This window comes from Anopheles arabiensis, chromosome X, assembly GCF_016920715.1.
Source record: "Anopheles arabiensis isolate DONGOLA chromosome X, AaraD3, whole genome shotgun sequence".
NCBI lineage: Eukaryota > Metazoa > Arthropoda > Insecta > Diptera > Culicidae > Anopheles > Anopheles arabiensis.
This window is the reverse complement of record NC_053519.1, coordinates 653,328-671,127: the sequence shown is the minus strand read 5'-3', so window position 1 is coordinate 671,127 and position 17,800 is coordinate 653,328. Positions and strand designations below refer to the sequence as shown.

The window sequence follows — 17,800 nt, the reverse complement described above, 5'->3', positions numbered from 1 at the left end:
TTCATGTCTGTACATTGATTTATTTTATTGCTTGTTTTCATCATTCAACATTAACATTGCGCAGGTTCTTCGTACACGTACCTACTGTAGTCGGGTTTTGTTTCTTCTAAGGACCGCTTTCACCCTGTCTTTCTCTTTCTTTTCTTATGAAGATATGCCTTAATTTTAACTATGTTTCTTTGTTTTATTCTTACACATGCTTTTGCGTTTGTCAACGTCGCTAGATATGACACGTCATTCGTTCTCTTACTTAAACTTCATTACATTTTTGTTTGGAATCGTGTTTCTACAAACTTAGAACGATTATAATATCTGCTCTCCCACGATGTAGCTTCCGGTTTTTGGTTTGTACAAAAAGAAAACTTACAACAATAATACGGTTTATATGAAGAAGAAACAAAAAAAAACACGCAAAGTGCACAACGATCAATTACTGTGGAGAACGGGCAGGGAGGGTGACGAAACATGCAAAGCAAAGCGGAAGAAAGTCGGAAAGCACACGGCAAATATACATATAAAAGCTTTATGAAATTGAAAAAAATTAAATGAAAATATAAATGCTTATTGGCGCGATAATTCTAGATAAGCACCCCTCCCCTTTCACGCAACACGTGACCGGTGTACTCTGCACTAAGGGTATCTCTTTGTAGCATTCCCCCCCCCCTCCCCCAAATTGTTGCCAAATCAATCACAGTAGGAACGGGAAAGCTAAGAAAATGAAGGACTAAAAACACAAAAATAAAAGCACACGTGTACTAGTAGACAACTCTTGAGCCGCATAAACTACTACTTATTGGAACGGATTGGCAGAGAGTGTGTCTGTCGGATGGGGTTTGTTTGTGTGTGCCGTTGTTATTTTTCTAAGAAACACACACGTTAACTGAAACTGATCTTGTAGCTGTTGTGAACATTCTTCGCTGCTGCCACGTTCAGCGAAACAGTCACGGAGTGAAGGCAGCGAGGCCGGGGGTCGATCGATTACCAATCCAGGATGGGATGACGGGGAGGAACTACTCATAATGTGCAAACCACGGCAAAACCCATCTTTAAATGATGCTTCAATGTGTGTGTGTGTATAAATATGCTAAAAAGATAGGGAGACCAATCTTGAACTGGGAGTCTGCACACTAGCGCTTGTTTTTTCGGTGTAATGTTTGTATTAAGTTGTTGGAGTTCGAGATTGGAAGAAATATGAAATCTGATAATCAGTGTGTGTGTGTGTGTTATGGACGAGAGGAAACACAGGAACAGAAACATTGAAAATAGTGTACCACGACCATCTCCCGCACTATCATGTATCTCAGTCTTTCTCTCAGTTTTGTTAAGCGGAGATAATCTCTTCCAAGTCTTCCTCGCACATTGGATTAGAAGTTGGAAGTTGTTAACAAAAAAACACATTGGATGTTGTAGAAACTTCGTTTGACGCTGTTACGGCGCCCCCCAAGGAACAACAAACGCGTGAACGAGCACAATAGCCTTAATTAGACATTGGGATTTGCACAGCGATCCAGAAACTCTGAATGATTTTTCGCGGCCTATAAATCATTGGATATTCGTAAATCACCACTAGCACACACACCGACCCGAAATTGCTGTGTAGGAAACGAGGAGATTATGCAATTATTAGAAGAATAGAGCGACCGGGTTTTCTTTTTATATACCACATACACTTTTGCAAAACAAAAAAAAAAAGAAAATATTAAATGATTTCACAAACATCCCAATATGGTTTAGCTAGAAGTATTCTAATATAGATGCAGCAGCATTTCCTTCGGTTGAGGATATTCTAAGGCTCATCTGGCGTCTGACTGGTTTGACAACTGGTCGAAAAAGCCCAAACCAAAAGCAGAACAATATCCACGAGTCATGAATAGATTGGCGCATTTTATCATCTTCCAGTAGCACGGACGAAAGATTGAACGGGGGCGTGCATGCACACAGCACACAACTTACCACAAGTTACCAGAAAACAGAAGTAATCATAATAATAAAACAGAAACAAAATCTAGACAACACCCTCACACACACACAAAAAAAACCTCTGGTGGTGTGGCAGGAGTGGAAGAAATCACGCCTCACTTAATAACGATGTTAGGAGCCATTGGTAGAGTGCATAAGTAATACTAATAATAGTTCTTAAAGTAACATCTGTAATGTTTAACATGAAAGTAGCCTACCCCTTCCTCATCCACTCCCTCCCATTCTCTCTCCTTACAAGTATTGTATTGATTGTATTGAATTGATTAACTGTGATGTTCACTAATCCTGTTCGCGGTGCGTGTGTGTGCATGTGGGTGTGTTACGCCAAAAGTTCTGCTCAAACATCCAAAAAACTTTCCTTTGGAATCGTAACGGACACACACATATACACAAACACACACACACGTGTCCTCGAAACATAAAAACCCACGGACATAGGAAAAAGAATCCCTGAAAAGAGAGTCTGTGAGAGAGCGTCAACTTATGAAAAAAGACAGCAGACACCCCTTTTATCTCCCCTCCCCTCTCCCCTCATCCCCCTTTACACACGCATTACAAACCCGGTGGATGGGAAAATGAATGAAAAACTTGAGGAAATGTGAAAGAAGACATACAATAAATAAAGTTAAATAGCAAAGTAACGAACAGCAGCAGCTCCACGATGTCCTACTCCATGTCGGTTCCCACGATGTGTTTTTGGCTTCGGCAGAGGGAGTGTGTGCTCTCGATTAATTAGCTGCGCTGAGGGAATGCGATTGGTGTCCTGGTTAGTGTTGGGATTCATGAATCTTACGTTGAGATTCATTCATATGCATCTTCAGCAATGAGTGATTCGAATTTCGAATCGAATCTTCATAGATTCAAAAAGCTTTACAGATTCAAGAGTCTTCAAGGATTCACGATTCTCTAAAAACTTAAAGGATCTCCAAGGATTCATGAAACCATAAGATTCATAAATCCATTAAGATTTATAAATCTCCAGCGATTGATGCATCTCTAGACATGCATACATTTGAAAAAGATTGAATTGGCGCGATCCCAAGGTACAAATTCGTGGGTTTCAGTCCGTCTCCCCGTCGCAAAACAGACTATCGGCTGCGTGATATCTAGTTTATTGAAGTCTTGAATGCTTGTGTACGCTGATCTCACCCCGTAGGTTGTTACGCCTAGAAGAAGAACAAGAAGATAGCTCAAGCTCTATTAATCTTTCGCGGATCATGAATGTTAACAAGCAGAGATTCAGATTCATTGAATCATTTCAAAGATTCATTGAGATTCATGAATCTTGAATTCAGCTTGACCCAACACTAGCCCCTGATGTGCAACCAACCTAATCCAACTACCAACCTAATGTGATGTGCTCAATACCTAATCGAAACACTTGCCTGACAGAACCGGGGGGATAAAAGTTCTAGCCACGCAATATGAAGCTGCGAGTGGCAATAAAAAGGCACCATATGTGCCTTAGTTATAGCTGCTCTACGAAGGAGTAGGGCCCTGCTTTCAATGTGCCGAAAAAACCGACAGCAAATATACACGCCAAAAAGGTTAGTAGCACACGCGCATAAATTACCCTTAGCGGTAGTAATCTCCTGTTCTTTATTTCGGCTTCGCCCAACCGACTTATAATTTGATTAAAGTGGCCTCGGAAAAATGGAATTATACCGCGCGCTTTGATCGGTTTGTGTGGTGGATGTATTGGCTTATTATTACAATAATCCCTTCTCTGTCAATGGCCTTGCTTACGTGCACGGCTGCTGCTGCGAGATGTACTCGTTGGACGAGAGCTTGCCGGTGACGCTGTTCGTGCCGTTGTTGGGCGCGGCCGTCGACCCGTTCGCCGTCGACTCGACGATGACGCTCGTGTAGTGCGGCAGATCGTAGTGCGAGTCGGCAGTGTAGTGCGGCGGCTGACTTCGCACCGGCTGCGAGTTGCGGTTAGGCACCGGGCCGCCCTTCTTCTCCAAACTGTGCAGATTATTATTATTACTGTTAGTGTTGTTGTTGTTGTTATTGTTGTTGTTGTTAATGGCACCATTATGATCATTAGCGCTGGTGTTAAGAAGATGGCTGTTGCTGATGGCTGATGGACCTCCGCTGCTGCTGCTGCTGCTACTGCTAACGCCGCCGGTGCTGCTGTGCAGATGGTTCAGATTGATGCTGACCGTGACGACGCCATTCGTATCGGCGCCCTGGTTGGTGTCGGTGGTGCTGATAATGATACTGCCGTTACCAGCGCTTCTCAGGTTGTTACTGGTGGCAGCACCGTTTGTCGCCTGCAGCGCATTGGCACTCCCGGTGGTCGTCCCGTTGCTGCTGACTGTGCCATTCGCCAGCTGGTGCTGATGCTGGTGGTGGTTGGCCAGCTTCGGCTGCTTGGAGGCGCCCGGTTCCGCCCCGCCGACGACCGCCTCGTCGCGATCGGGCGCTGGACGGCGTGCGGGCGACCCACCGAGCAGGGCGGACGACGACGACGAAGACGTCGACGATACCAGCGGCGACTCGCCGAGCTGCTGCTGCAGGTCGGGATGTTGCTGCTGCCGGAAGTGCCCGTGGGTGGTCGGGAGATGGTGCAGCTCGAACGGTTGCGCGATGCCATCGAACGGGGAGGCCGAGCTGGTGCTGCCGTCCATCGTCGCCGGCGACGCGTCGTACAGAAAGCTGGAGTTGCCGCCGTTCGTGTGAGCTGTGTGCTGGTCGAGCTGTTGGAGTTGGTGGTGGTGATGCTGCTGCTGATGGCCATTCGTCGGTGCAAAGTCGAGCTGATGGTGGTCACCGTAGGTGTTCCCCAGGTCGCCGGTGGTGACGTGCTGACGCAACACGCCAGCCCCAGCCATGCTCATGCTGCCGTAGCTGGGCGGCGGAGGCTGCTGCTGGAGCGGATGCTGCTGGTGATGTTGCTGCTGCTGCTGCTGCTGCTGCTGGTGATGATGTTGCTGATGATGCTGCTGCTGATGTCCGAGCACACCCTCCGCCTCCGAGCTGCTGCAGCTGTTCGAGCTGGCTGAATACGGTCGCATCGAGATGGGATCCTGCCGGGAGTCGTACCCACCGTAGAACTGGTCGTAGTACGGCTCCAGAAACGCGTCGCTCCCGTCCGTCCCCGGATGTGGACCAGCTCCGTGGCCCTCCAGTAGGCCGCCGGTCGGGGCCGCGTTCATGCAGTACCCGGTGCTGCCCGTGTTCGGCTCCTGCTGGTGGGTCGTGCCGGCCCCGTACTGCATCTGCAGCTCGTACTCGTCCTGCCCGGTGGACGGGGGCAGACCCGTGGACCCGGGATGCGTCACCAGACAGGCGGACGGGGCGCCCGGTATCGGTCCGAGACTTGCATCATCGTCCAGGTTGGCGAGCTGAAGGAAGGTGTTGTGCTGATGTTGCTGCTGCTGCTGCTGCTGTAGATGGTCCTGGTGCTGCAGTTCCTTCCCCAGCAAACCATACGCCATGCTGGCCTGATGCGGTGGCTGTACTGAGGAGCCGCGCCGCGCCGTACCATTGTTGCCGCCCACCACCACGGTACCACCGATCGGGGACATGTGGGCGGGCACACCGGACGCTAGCCCGGAAACGGGCGTCATAGTGGCGGCCAGCGCCGTAGCCGGTTCGCTCAGACTACGCTCCTTGTTGTTGGCGGCACCACCACTACCAACACCACCACCACCACCAGCTTCCGGCTTGACGCTCGGCGACGGTTGGTGCTGGGTGGGCGCACTGTGCTGTGGCTGCTGCACCTCATTCAGCAGCAGATCCTGCGCCTCCTGGTCGCTGCGAGGATGAAGTAGAGCAACATAAAAAAAAAACATTGAAATCATACTCCAAGCATTGGGGACAAACAAATTATATCGAAACATCCACTCACCTCAGCACATAGTTCACGCTGACGATGCAGTGCGGACGGGAGGAGCGCGTGTTGTGCACGACCGTGGCGTACGATTGCACCCACGCCCAGCCACCGCCCTTCGTCAGGAAGCGATAGTACTTGGTCGTCACTTGGCCCTTGTACATCACTGTGTTGGAAGTGCGCACCCAAAAGAAAGAAAAAGGAAAAACAACAAAAAAGAAAGCCACAAAACAAATTCGGTTAGCTAAAGTGAGACTGAAAGCCTGCCGACGTATCGATTACGTCCTATTACGGCCGTTAGGACACTCCGCCGCACACTTACACACTTGATGGGAGTAGCGCATGTGAAGAATGTCCGCTGCGTGGACGTACTGGTAGAGCGTTTTCTCGATCAAATCCTGCGGCTCGTAGCCCGTCAGCTGGGCCACTCTGTGGAGAGAAAGAAAAGCCGAACGGCCCAGATTCAGCAATTACCGTCACTACTCTAGGCACCACAGGAGGAGGACGCCGCACCCCATGTATCGTGTTTATTGATTGATTTTTTTAGAGAGCGAGAAAAGACTCCCTTGATGTAGTTCCCCCTCCAGAAACGAGTGTGCTGACGGAGGCTCTAGTAAAACAAGTGCAAAGTGGTTGCCTGTTTTGTTTTTTTTTTTTGGTATTCCAACAATAAGTGGCAATAAGCGCGTGGTATGAGTAATGCTGCCAGTGAGAAACGAGATTTGACACGTTGCAGGGATTTCCGCCGCTTGGCAAACAAACTCGGCCCGTTAGGGTGCGGTACGCGATGGGTCGTTGGCGAGTGAGGGAGAAGTTGAGCGGCACTGGTACGTCATAAAAGTGCCCGATTACAATTTCCCAAGCTCCTCCCGCGTGTAACGGGGACAGTGCAAACTTACTTGGCGTCCAGGAAAATCAGCTTCAGATCCATGCTGGCGCGGAACATAAACATGTTCTGGTAGAGCTTGATCTCGGTGATGGCGGACGGGGGTAGCGAGTGGCCGACCGCGACCAGGCCCAGGTTCTGGATGCAGCTGTGCCCTTCGCCGTACGTCGCGTCGCCTGGGTAGATGCGTGCCTTCAGGTAGCCGGAACAGTGTATTACCTGCGAAGTGTGGGACATTGGATGTTTTGGTCCGATTCTGAACGCTAGCGATTGCGTCACCGGATTCAGTACTGACCTTGTAGCCGCTGGTCGTGAGGCCTGCATTTCGCTTCGCCAGCACACACTTCATCCGGAGGAAGAACGTCCGCTCGATCTCGATCGTCTGGTGCTGACCGTAGCTGTGATGGTGATGATGGTGATAGTGGCCGTGATGGTGATTGTGGTTGTGGTGGTGGTGCGGCGGCTGCGGCATACCGCCGTACCCGCCCGGACCACTCCCGTACACCGCTCCGAGCGGCGAATGTCCACCGTTGCCGCCCATATGCTGCTGCTGCTGCTGGTGCATTCCCGCTTGCATGTCGTTGGGTGACTGACCGAGCGGTCCGCCGAGCGTGGTACCGATCGAGCCACCGGACGAGGTGAGACTTTGCGGGGGCGATTCGCCACCGCCCGGATGGTGATGGTGGTGTTGGTGGTGCAGCAGGCTGGCAAACGGCGAGATGGGCGAATCGGTGGTGCCCGTCGGTCCGCCCGCATCCGCTGCTAGCGAGGAGTGCGAGGGTGTTGAGGCGAGGAGCGGACCGGTACCGGGGGACGGTTCCGTACCGTTGCCACCGGCCGGCGGCCCGACGTACATGTTCGGTTGCAGCGACAGCACGGACGTCATCTCGTCCTGGTCGTAGTTGTGGATGTACTCGTAGATCGAGTTGCCGGTCAGCTCAACCTGGCTGAGCCCGAGATGGACCGAGGCCGTCTCGGAGATGTACATGATCTTGCCGTCCGGTGCGACGACAAAGATGAACCCGTCCAGTGTTTGCAGCAGGTGCGATCCGAGCTCCTTGATCGCGAGATCGCGCGGATTGTTCGGGATGTGCTGAGTGCCCCACGCATCGCCGAGACCTGTGGTTTGTTGGGAAGCCGGAGAGTTTGGAGTTGGTAAAAAATGGTAACAGTTTTACCGCAGGGTGCTAGCTATCTAGCAAACTTTGATAGGTTTTGGGGCGAAATTCGCTATTCCAATGTTGGTAAAGCCTCACGGGCACTGTTATTTGTATCAATTGTACCATGGAGCGCATCCAGCGTCGTCCGGAGTTGTCCAGAGTCGGAGTCATCCGGAGTCGACCGGACTCGGAGTCGATCGTTGTACTGTGCTTGAGAATCACGCATTTCATTTCGACTCCGAAGGACTCCAAACGACACTGAACTACTCCGGACGAATCCGATCGACTCCGGACGACTCCGGATTACTCCAAGCGATTCCGGAAAGCTCCAAATAATGCTGGGTGGACGTACCTGAATCATCTTACTGAACTAAAATGCATACACGACATAAAACTGTCGTATTCTTGATATTGATTATCTAAACATAATATAAAACGAGTAATAAACAAGACAATAACCAATCGAGTATTAAAATTCATTGTTTTCATCAACTTTTAGTTCGTTTATATTCAATTACACTTCTCTGGGGGTAATAGCTATCATATACCATAGCCATTAAGAATGTAAACATAATGTGTGTAAACAAAAGTGGTGTAGCACTCAGCGCATTAGACATCATCTTGGAATTAACTCACTGTGCGAGAGTATAAATAAATAAAATCTTAGTGGCGTGAGCTCGGAGCTATATGATTCCGATACCATGTTCGGAATCAATTCCGGTGCTGGAATCGTAATCAGCTGCGAAACCGGAATCAGTTCTAAAGTTTCAGAAGCGAAACCAGTCCCGAAATCTCGATGAGAATGCATCGTTTATAATTAAATTTGGATTCTTTGCGGCTATCAATACAATCATAGCAGCATAGAACCTCATGGAAATGCCAATATTGCCTTCTGGAGCCGCTTCCGGAGTCAATTCCAATTCCGGATCTAATTCTGATTCCGGATTAGATTCCGATTCTGAAGCCGGATCCGATTCGATTCGATTCCGAACAGTAGGAATCGATTCCAGAAAACTTTAGAGCTAGTCGGAATCGATTCCGAGGTAAACTTTTTTCCATCACTAAATGACACGCTAGTCGCCGCAATGATTTAAAATACACTTGCTGATTTAAGTCTCGATTCTGTTATTAAACGGAGTTGCGTTCAACTTAGATGAGGTGATATTCATAACGAAGATCTGGTGTAATTTGTACATGGGTGTTTTGAAGAAAGCGTAAAAGAGTTAACTCACCATTCCAACTCATATCAATTCTGAACTAACTCACGCTAATGAGCGGTTATTACCATCACTACACCACACTAGCACTAGGGTCAAGCACCCACCCACCCATCCGATAACCTACCTTCCGGGAATACGGCGCGCATCTTCAGGTACGACGTCGTCAGCCGTATGATCGACGCCTTGTCCAGCTGTGACGTGATCGCGCTCGGCAGTGGCAGCAGCTTCGCCAGCTCCAGGAACTCGGCGTTCTCCTTTTCCCGCCTGGACCGGGCGGCATTTTTGCTCTTCTCCTTCATCGCGGACCGTGTCGTTGGACCTGGCGCGTTCGTTGGAAGGCGATTGTAGTGAAACAATAACAAAATAAAAACAGTTGAAAGTTGATATCATTTGATCAGCAGACGAATGGACGAAGTGGCTCCTTCTCTAATGCTCTAGGCGTAACATGTTTTCCCGATTATGCGCACAACTAGCAGCAGGACAGGGTAGAGAGTGAAAGCCGCAGCGAACAAAGCGCAACCATGAGCTCAGCGTGCAAGTATGCCGTGTTCAACAGTGTCCAGACTTTTTTCTCCTCCGGACTGATGGTTCATGCGCAACAATTACTTTGCAAAAGTGCATCACGAAACCGTCCAGGCCTCACAAGTTCGCCCTCACACTCACAGTTCGAAATAGAGCCATAAAATTAGCAACATAATTTATGGCTTATGTCGCATTAAGAAGGGTAAGGAATGGAAAACAGCTGCCGCGATATTAACGCGCGCGAGAGAGAGAAACCGTTTTGAAATGGCCAGGGCGTAGGAGCGTTAACAAGCCGCGGATATTCTACGTACAAGCATGTCAAGATAATTCCCACTATAAATATGTGCCTATTTTGTGGGCACATTAATCAATGAACACTTTTCCGCCATTATGTACTTGTCAACATCTTGCTCGCCACTTTGTGGTTAAATATAAACTATAACATCTCAACCATTTGTTCACCACCAAATTCTAAACCATTTTGTTCACAAACAAATCGCTACAAAGCCACACACAGCCGGATACCCGACCGAACAATTTCCTACAGTTTCACGGAACACTCACTTTTAGGCATCTTTAGGCACTGCAAAGCTCGTAGAAAACCCTTCACACTCTATCACTGCTAACGGCAAAATGGGAAGATTCGCGACAACACGGTACTGATCGGCTATTTTGCACAGCCTGTTGCGCGATCGTCTGCCGGTAGCGTTGCTAGCACTGCGAAGAACCCACTTGCGCCAAACTGCAACAAAGCGCGCGCAAGTGTCACACCGCAAAGGGTGCCCGTAGAGCTCTGGTCTATTCGCGAGCACGTTGGGACACTAGCGATGCAGCTCGTACACTGTGACGAATCGTTGCCATCGTAGAGCCACACCACGTACAGTTCCTTCTGTTGCAAAAACTCCCCACCCTATCCCCCCCCTCCCTTCACCTCCATCTAGTGTCGCTGAAGTTATGGTAGAATGTTTTACCTACCGCCATACGGTTCCGCTAGGCGCTTCCTTCGTGCTGTTTGTGTATGCGTATGTGTGTGTTGTTTGCCATATTAGACAAGTGTGCCGTGGTGATCTGGTTACGAGTGTGTCACACTTACAAATCTGTTGTATTGTCTACATTTCCCGCAGAGGTTGCTGCGATCTTTGATAAAGACAACCATTGGAGACTGTATGTTCCAAGAAAAAGTTCCAGAATTCTTCGTATTGAAATCTGTATTCGAAATCGTATTCAAATCTGTTGTATTGTCTACATTTCCCGCAGAGGTTGCTGCGATCTTTGATAAAGACAACCATTGGAGACTGTATGTTCCATGAAAAAGTTCCAGAATTCTTCGCTTCAACTTCTCCAACTGCTCGTAATTGCTCGAATTAACGCTCTTTTTCCATCGCAGACGATGGTCAGCTTCAAGAACCTTTCCTTGGAGTACATCTCTTCTTACCATCCCTCCTCTCTCTTTCTTTTCCCAATGCACGTGTGCCTACTGCAGCATATGTTTACCTTTGTAATTTGCCTTCAAACGAATCACTCCCCGTTCAGTGTCATTACCACACACAAACACACACACACACACACACACCCCACTGCTTGGAAAAAGCCCCTGTCCGACACGGAGCAGAGGGGCAACCGGGGATGGGTATGCAAAAAAGGGGGGAAATGTTTTGGGTCTGGGGGCCTCAACTCGGCGACGATAAACAAACCGTGGGCTCAACCGGGGCCACGGGAACTTGCGTCCTCCGCCGCTGGTGCACGGCGCTTACTGGGCTTTGTTTTTCGAAGGGCGCCGACGGAACACTCACACACACACACACACAATTTATTTAGTTTTTTTTGTGATGTTATGGGTTGTGCCGCCAGTTGTGCTGTTAGTGCGTAAAATTGCGACAAAAAGGGAAACATCTTTTTTTTTAATCTTGCTCAATGTGCCGATAGCTGTGACGGGACGCGTATCCGGCAGAATCATGATATCGGGTGAATGGTTCACATTCTTGTTCGTTTTGTTTGGCAGCGCGCGGGATGCGATGCGGGTCAAATGCGTACCCGATCAGGCATTCGGTGATCGTATTTTCCCGCACAATCGATGACATGCAAATCACGACAAGGTGAGAAGATCACACAATGAGCCCACTGGTTTTTTTGTTTTTTTGGGCATCTCCAATTCCAAACGACCCTGCCATGCGGGCTTCCTTTTCGTCGAGGTACGCCAGCAGATATAGTCTTGCCCAAAACTGCACCATCGCAGAGACAATGCGCAAGACACCGGAACCCCTTTTTCCTGAGCAAAGTTTGAAGCTGTTTTCATTAACTGCTGGAACACAGGAATGGTGGTGCAGGACCGCATTAGAAGATGCACACAACAGTTTTGTCGAGTTGATAAAATTAAGCCACACACGTCACTGCACCACCCTTCTGAGTGTACGGGAAACTGAAAGATGAGCAAAACTCTCACCTTCACCTCCTGGGTGTACCTGGGCGGGTTGTTAGCGTTCGATTTTTAAGTGGTCGTAAAAATCCAACCTCTTTTATCGCCCGGTTCGGCTGGCGGCGTTGTTGTAGTGTTTTTTTTTTTTTGCAAAATTAAGCATCTTTGTAGGACGACAGATGCGGGGAAGCGCGAGCAGGAAACAGTTTAGTGTGAGATTTATGTACACAAAACGAGAGTTCTGCGGAGGCGTTAAGGAGTGCATGTGCGGTGGCATACCGTCACTAATGTGCAGTAGTGATGGGTAACCGGAATCGCACCCACGGCTCGGAATCGCTTCCAAGCATTGCTACTCCGGCTTTGAAAAAGCTTCATACCAATAAATGAAGAAGACTCCTTTTTTACTCGTAAGCTGTTTTTTACAATAAAATTATCACTAATATCGGGAAATTAATGCGCTTCAGAATGCTTCCGACTATTACAACTACTCTGACGGCTCCAACGGCTCCGACGGCTCCGCCGGCTCCGGACGGCTCCGGCTGCCGACTAGCGGCTCCGGACGGCTCCGGACGGCTCCGACGGCTCTAGACGGCTCCGACGGCTCCGGACAGCTCCGACGGCTCCGGACAGCTCCGACGGCTCCGAACAGCTCCGACGGCTCCGGACGGCTCCGACGGCTCCAACGGCTCCGCCGACTCCGGACGGCTCCGGCTGCCGACTAGCGGCTCCGGACGGTTCCGGACGGCTCCGGACGGTTCCAGACGTCTCCGGACGGCTCCGGACGGCTCCAGACGGCTCCGAACGGCTCCGAACGGCTCCAGACGGCTCCGAGATCGGAGTTTTGCACCTACCTTCGGGAACCGCTTCCAATTTTGGCGGAGTCGTTCGGAAGCGATTCCAGATTTTTGTTGAATTTACCCATCACTAATGTGCAGTTGAATTATGGAGCGGACCCTAAATTGTGTTCCAAAGAAATCGCATGCCAAGTTATATCCCAAACTAAACCCGATTAAGCACGGTCTGTGTCTCAGAGAACGTCTTTAGCGTATAGATGAATCAAGTCACAAAATATGGCTTGAAATACATAATGTAAACATCCGTGCCTCACAACGCGTACCTCGTCGTAGTCTTCGCCGCTCGGGAAGATTCACCCAGCAGAACGATTTCAAAGTTGCTGGAGAACTTTCTTCCGTCCGTGGCACGATATCTCGCAATGTCGATGTTGGAAGCCGACGTCCCAAGAAAATGGATACATGGCCTGGGGTGGTTCTGCTAGCTGCCCTGGAGGCTTCGCAACGGTCGATAGTCTTTTACGACTCGAGCGTGCCTCTCTGTAGATTTTCACAAAACAATCAACTTCCTCCAGCTCCACAAACGTCTGTACAGCTTGCAGCTCCACCAATCCGTCTGTATGACACATTTCAGCTTCAGTAGCAAAACGTCCCGCGCTGGAACGGAAACCGGTCGCCCGCCGTTCTATGTTCCGCGCAACACAACAAATTGCCTTTGTTTTCGGTTGGTTGACAGTGCCAGCAGCTGAGCCTTGCTCAAAACCGCGCGAGCTGGCCACCCGACACCCGGGCGGGTCAAATTACGGCTGGCGGCACGGGCCTGTGCCTTGGCTTCTGGCTATGGCCCGAAAGGACATCGACCGGAATTCGGGTTGTTTGTCCCCGATGCTGCCAGAGGATGCTGGCCGGGCCCGGGCGGGTGCAGCACCCGTTCCAGTTGACCGCCCCGGCACACTCACAAACACAGCAGAAGCATTCATGGACTCGGAACATGTTTGAGGGCGGGTAGAATAATTAGGCGTGTTAGAAATTGTTTTTCCATACTGTGCAGCGATGCTAATCGGACCGATGTTCATGAATCGAAGAAAGCGTCAGGCACACATTTGTGTAGAAGCACAATGCCTGCGGGCTTGCGTTGGGCACAAAAGCAGCTCCACTGTGCGACGGCAACAAACCATCGGCAAAACCCTTCTTTTGTCACGTACTCGGTCGCCTCGCATTCGATAAGTTATTTGACACGGGGTTATTATTATTATTTTTTTTTTTTGTTCGAGCGAAAGGAAACAAAGTTTGAAGCAACTTATTTTTATGATCTCTGGGATCTCTGTCAGTGAACAAAGCACCAACGCAACACTGTTTTTTTGATAGCCAGTGAGCTTGTAGCCGGCTCAGTTGTTATTGCTTTTCGCTCCGTAATATGAAACACTTGGCGAAGTAATAAACAAGAGCAATTGAACGCTATGCTTTGGTTCAAATCAAACAAGCAACAACATGCTAAACATAAACGGGCTTGGGCCCATAAACATAGTAGTTAATGTATTGATCTCAAACGAAGTGTTTATCCGATTGCTGATTTCCTCACTATTATTAGAATTTAATTTGGAGTCTAAGGGTTTGTATCAGTAATGGCTGAAACAGTTGAAAGTTGCAATGAGAGAACCATTCGTTTGATTTTGTTTCGATAGCCAGGCAGGCCAGGGGGCAATTGAAACTATCTCTATAATAAAATTCTAGCAAAGGCTGATCAGTGTTACTTTCTGATAGTTTGGATGCTTTTTGTTTAGTTTACATTTATACAATGGCAATCGCTTTAGTTATGGAAAACACAACACCGATTTGGTTTTAAGTGTGTCGAGTACGATAAGGGAAGCAAAATACAAGTTTTAGTAAGGAAAGAACGATACAAATTACAGTCAGAATTCTATAGTTAAACGCTTTGGAATCTTTGGGGTTTGGGGTTTTGGGAGTTTTCGTGATTTTCCATATCTTGGCCTAATTTTTGGCTCAAATAAAGCTAAATTATGTCATCAACGACGTGTGAGGAAAGTTTTCCGGTAAGTGGTCCGAGGAACTGTCCAGGAAGCCTCAAAATCAGAATATCTGTGTCCTACTTTAGGTGGCCGCTACTGTAGGTCCAGATATATTAAAATGTCGCGGCAACTTTTCTACAAAATGTAAATGAAACAAATGACCTTCTTTTCTGAGGCATCTGAGACAGATTGAGATACTATTCAGGTCTCGTATTATATAAAAAAGCAGTATGGGTGTGATATCAGTTCCAGTACTCGTAGGTATATGTAACAGGATCTGCACGGGGTCAAGATCAGTTCCAGGACCATTACGGGTTCAGTGTAAGTTCTGGAAAGGGTTCGGTATCCTTGGCATTAACCGGTATGGTTTTTGGAGCAGGTTCAGTCAAGATACACGGGATACACGGATAATAACAGAAGTGGTCCGCGAAGGAATGGATTATTTTTTTAAATAGAAAAGCTTAGTAAACTGCACTTCGTACAATTTTTTCCCCACAATCCCTATAACTTATTTTGCAAGTCTTTTATTAGGCTTTTATTATAACTTAAGTGGGGATAAATTGTTAAGAATCAGACTTGCTATCTGCCAATTGCATTGATTGAATTGAAACTGGAAGCTGCTGGAATAAACTTCAAGGAGCATCCATTTGGTCGAATGGTAAATTCGGTGCGTCCTGTGTTGATCGGAGGTGGTTCGATTGCCTTATCGAGGTTTGTCCTCCAGCAAAGATTTGCTTTTCAATTGAATTGTTTTATGTCTATTTTAATGTTAATTAATGCTCCAAATATGCCATAATATTCCATAATCGTGACTGGATTTTTTTAGGGAAACATTCACTCCAACCCATTAATTGTCCTTTTCACTCGCCGAAGATGAACCTTCGTTAAATTTTCAACATATTTAGCTTGAAAATTTAATGTGTGCCATTTTTCTCATTTTACCTCTATCGTCCTTGGCCGAACGAGTCCGATAGTCGCCTCCTCAACAGATCGTACACTCGATTTAGTTGACCCGCCGACAAACCGTGTTTGATCGTGGCTCCTGTACTCGTTGATGCGGTTGTCTATTTAAGCCATTTCCACTGCACCAAATCGTCGCCTTTGTGGCATCACTTCTCGTCACGAGATCAAGATCACGCTCACCTTGAGACGTTTCATTCGGAACACAACATTAGATATGAAGAAAAACACTTCACACACTCTACACTTGTGTTTAACTAGCAAAATTGCATCCAACAACCGCAACCACAGAATCACTAAAAGTTCTAACGCAAGACACAAAGCTCGCCTGCACGAAATGTGTGTGCACGGTTTGGTCGGAAAATGTCTTACCAGCGTCGGAAACACGCACCGGCGGAACGTTCGTGATCGTCTAAAAACCCGTCCACCGACTGTGTGTGACCGGAGTCTGGGAACGGTTCAGTTTTTCGCTGCTTGGCAGCTCGCTAAACACAGACACACACACACACACCGCCACACAGCCGCCAGGATCAATGCCACTTCCGGATTGCCAGTGTGAAACCGGCGCAACCGTGCGTGCCGCATAAACTATGCCACTCTCTTTCCCGCGCACTGGCAACGTTGTGGGCATGTTGGGAGGCGAAAGCAAGCAGTGCGAACAAACAGAGAGGGATGCTGGTGTGGCAACAACATAGCCAGCATAGCACGGTGCAAAGGACGTGATTCGAGCATGGAGCAGAGCGAGAGCAGACGAACCAGCGACCGGCCGAGCAGGACGAAGCGAATTGGGCGTGTGAAATAATGCCCTGAAAGCGGAGGGAGTTTTCCGAGGAAGTTTTCCAAGGTAGTTTTGCGCCCCGTCGGCTCCCTCTTTGTGTGTTATAACGCGAGCAGTCGTTGCTATACGTTTTTGTGGTCTGTACCGAAGTTGGGCCCAAGCGCTGCCGACGATCGTAAAGAGTGCATTAGCGACGGTATTTAGTTCAATGTGAGTAAGTTAATCTTATCGTTGTTTTTAAATTATTCCCAACACATTAAGAGTGCTCTAAAGTTTGATGAACAATGAGCCCCATAATTCTCAATCCTCAAACCCTAACTAAGACCTCAGATTTGATAATTTCATCAGGCTACTGTTTCAAGCCTAACTCCTTTATGGAGGAATTAAGTAAAACAGGTCATCTAGGTAACACTTGCCATAAAAATTATTTTCAACGCCATACGTGATCGAGGTCCTGCAGTCGAAGAATACTGCATTTTGAGTTGAAATTGTACGCTCTCTTCCAAAGATAATTGTACGTCAATCGCTTAAAACAATATGCCACACATTGTTTCAAAAACGCAAACACAAACGCCTCCCGCTTCGCTCCATTCATCTCCAGCACCGCAAGGACACGCTGCTTGAAGATACCATTATTCTCGGGTTTAACGTGCCCTTCGCGGGTTTAATGTAACCAACTGCCAGCATACCAGCAGTGTGTGCTGAATCAATTTCCGTGTGGCAAATAATAGCAACAGCACAAATATTTTAATAACCTTCTCGTACGTGCCGAAGTGGGCGATGTTGGTGTCCGGCGGATGCATGATGGAGCGAGCAAACCGCACGGCCACACGGGAATGGCGGGAAATGAACGGAACGTTACGAAGAACTTGAGAACCGATCGGTAATTTGACACGCACGGCCACGAGCCACTACCGTATGTGTGTGTGTGTGTGAGAATGAGAGGGGGAGTGTATGTTTACGATTATTTGGAGCAACGGATGTACCAAGAAGAAGATGCAACAAATTGGACCCCGCGGGCATTGCCACCGTTACACTGTAAAACAAAGTGTTCATCTCTTACCATTGGATTTATGGATTACTGAGCAGTATTTCAAGGTTTTGATCTCTCTTTTCAATAGAAATAAAAATGGAAATCCCGGCCCTGGGACCATCTCTATGCAACAGCCCGTCTCGGTGGAATTAAATCAAATCCAAATCAAAGGGATATTAATCGTTC

General features: G+C 48.3%; 1 protein-coding gene across 4 annotated transcripts; it reads right to left on the bottom strand.

The window, feature by feature from the left end:
• LOC120905926 (protein single-minded-like) lies at nucleotides 1-16,254 on the bottom strand. Of its 4 annotated transcripts, none has more exons than XM_040317272.1 (7): nucleotides 15,786-16,254; nucleotides 9,209-9,403; nucleotides 7,000-7,823; nucleotides 6,718-6,923; nucleotides 6,141-6,247; nucleotides 5,837-5,984; nucleotides 1-5,742 (listed from the first exon to the last, which is right to left on the bottom strand). In XM_040317272.1, exons 2-7 carry the CDS (start codon nucleotides 9,381-9,383, stop codon nucleotides 3,723-3,725), a joined length of 3,480 nt encoding a protein of 1,159 aa, XP_040173206.1. In that variant the 5' UTR covers nucleotides 9,384-9,403; nucleotides 15,786-16,254; the 3' UTR covers nucleotides 1-3,722. The 4 variants fall into 4 exon arrangements, with proteins under 4 accessions (XP_040173206.1, XP_040173208.1, XP_040173207.1 ...); XM_040317274.1 differs by lacking the exon at nucleotides 15,786-16,254 and adding an exon at nucleotides 11,641-12,063; XM_040317273.1 differs by lacking the exon at nucleotides 15,786-16,254 and adding an exon at nucleotides 10,582-11,628.
• Nucleotides 16,255-17,800: the final 1,546 nt, after the last annotated feature.

Excerpts from the sequence above, each read along its gene's own strand:
- LOC120905926 (XM_040317271.1), bottom strand. Across the intron at positions 7,824-9,208 it reads GCGCGCCGTATTCCCGGAAG|GTCTCGGCGATGCGTGGGGC; the intron begins GTAGGTTATCGG and ends AACAAACCACAG. Across the intron at positions 5,743-5,836 it reads AGCGTGAACTATGTGCTGAG|CGACCAGGAGGCGCAGGATC; the intron begins GTGAGTGGATGT and ends TCATCCTCGCAG.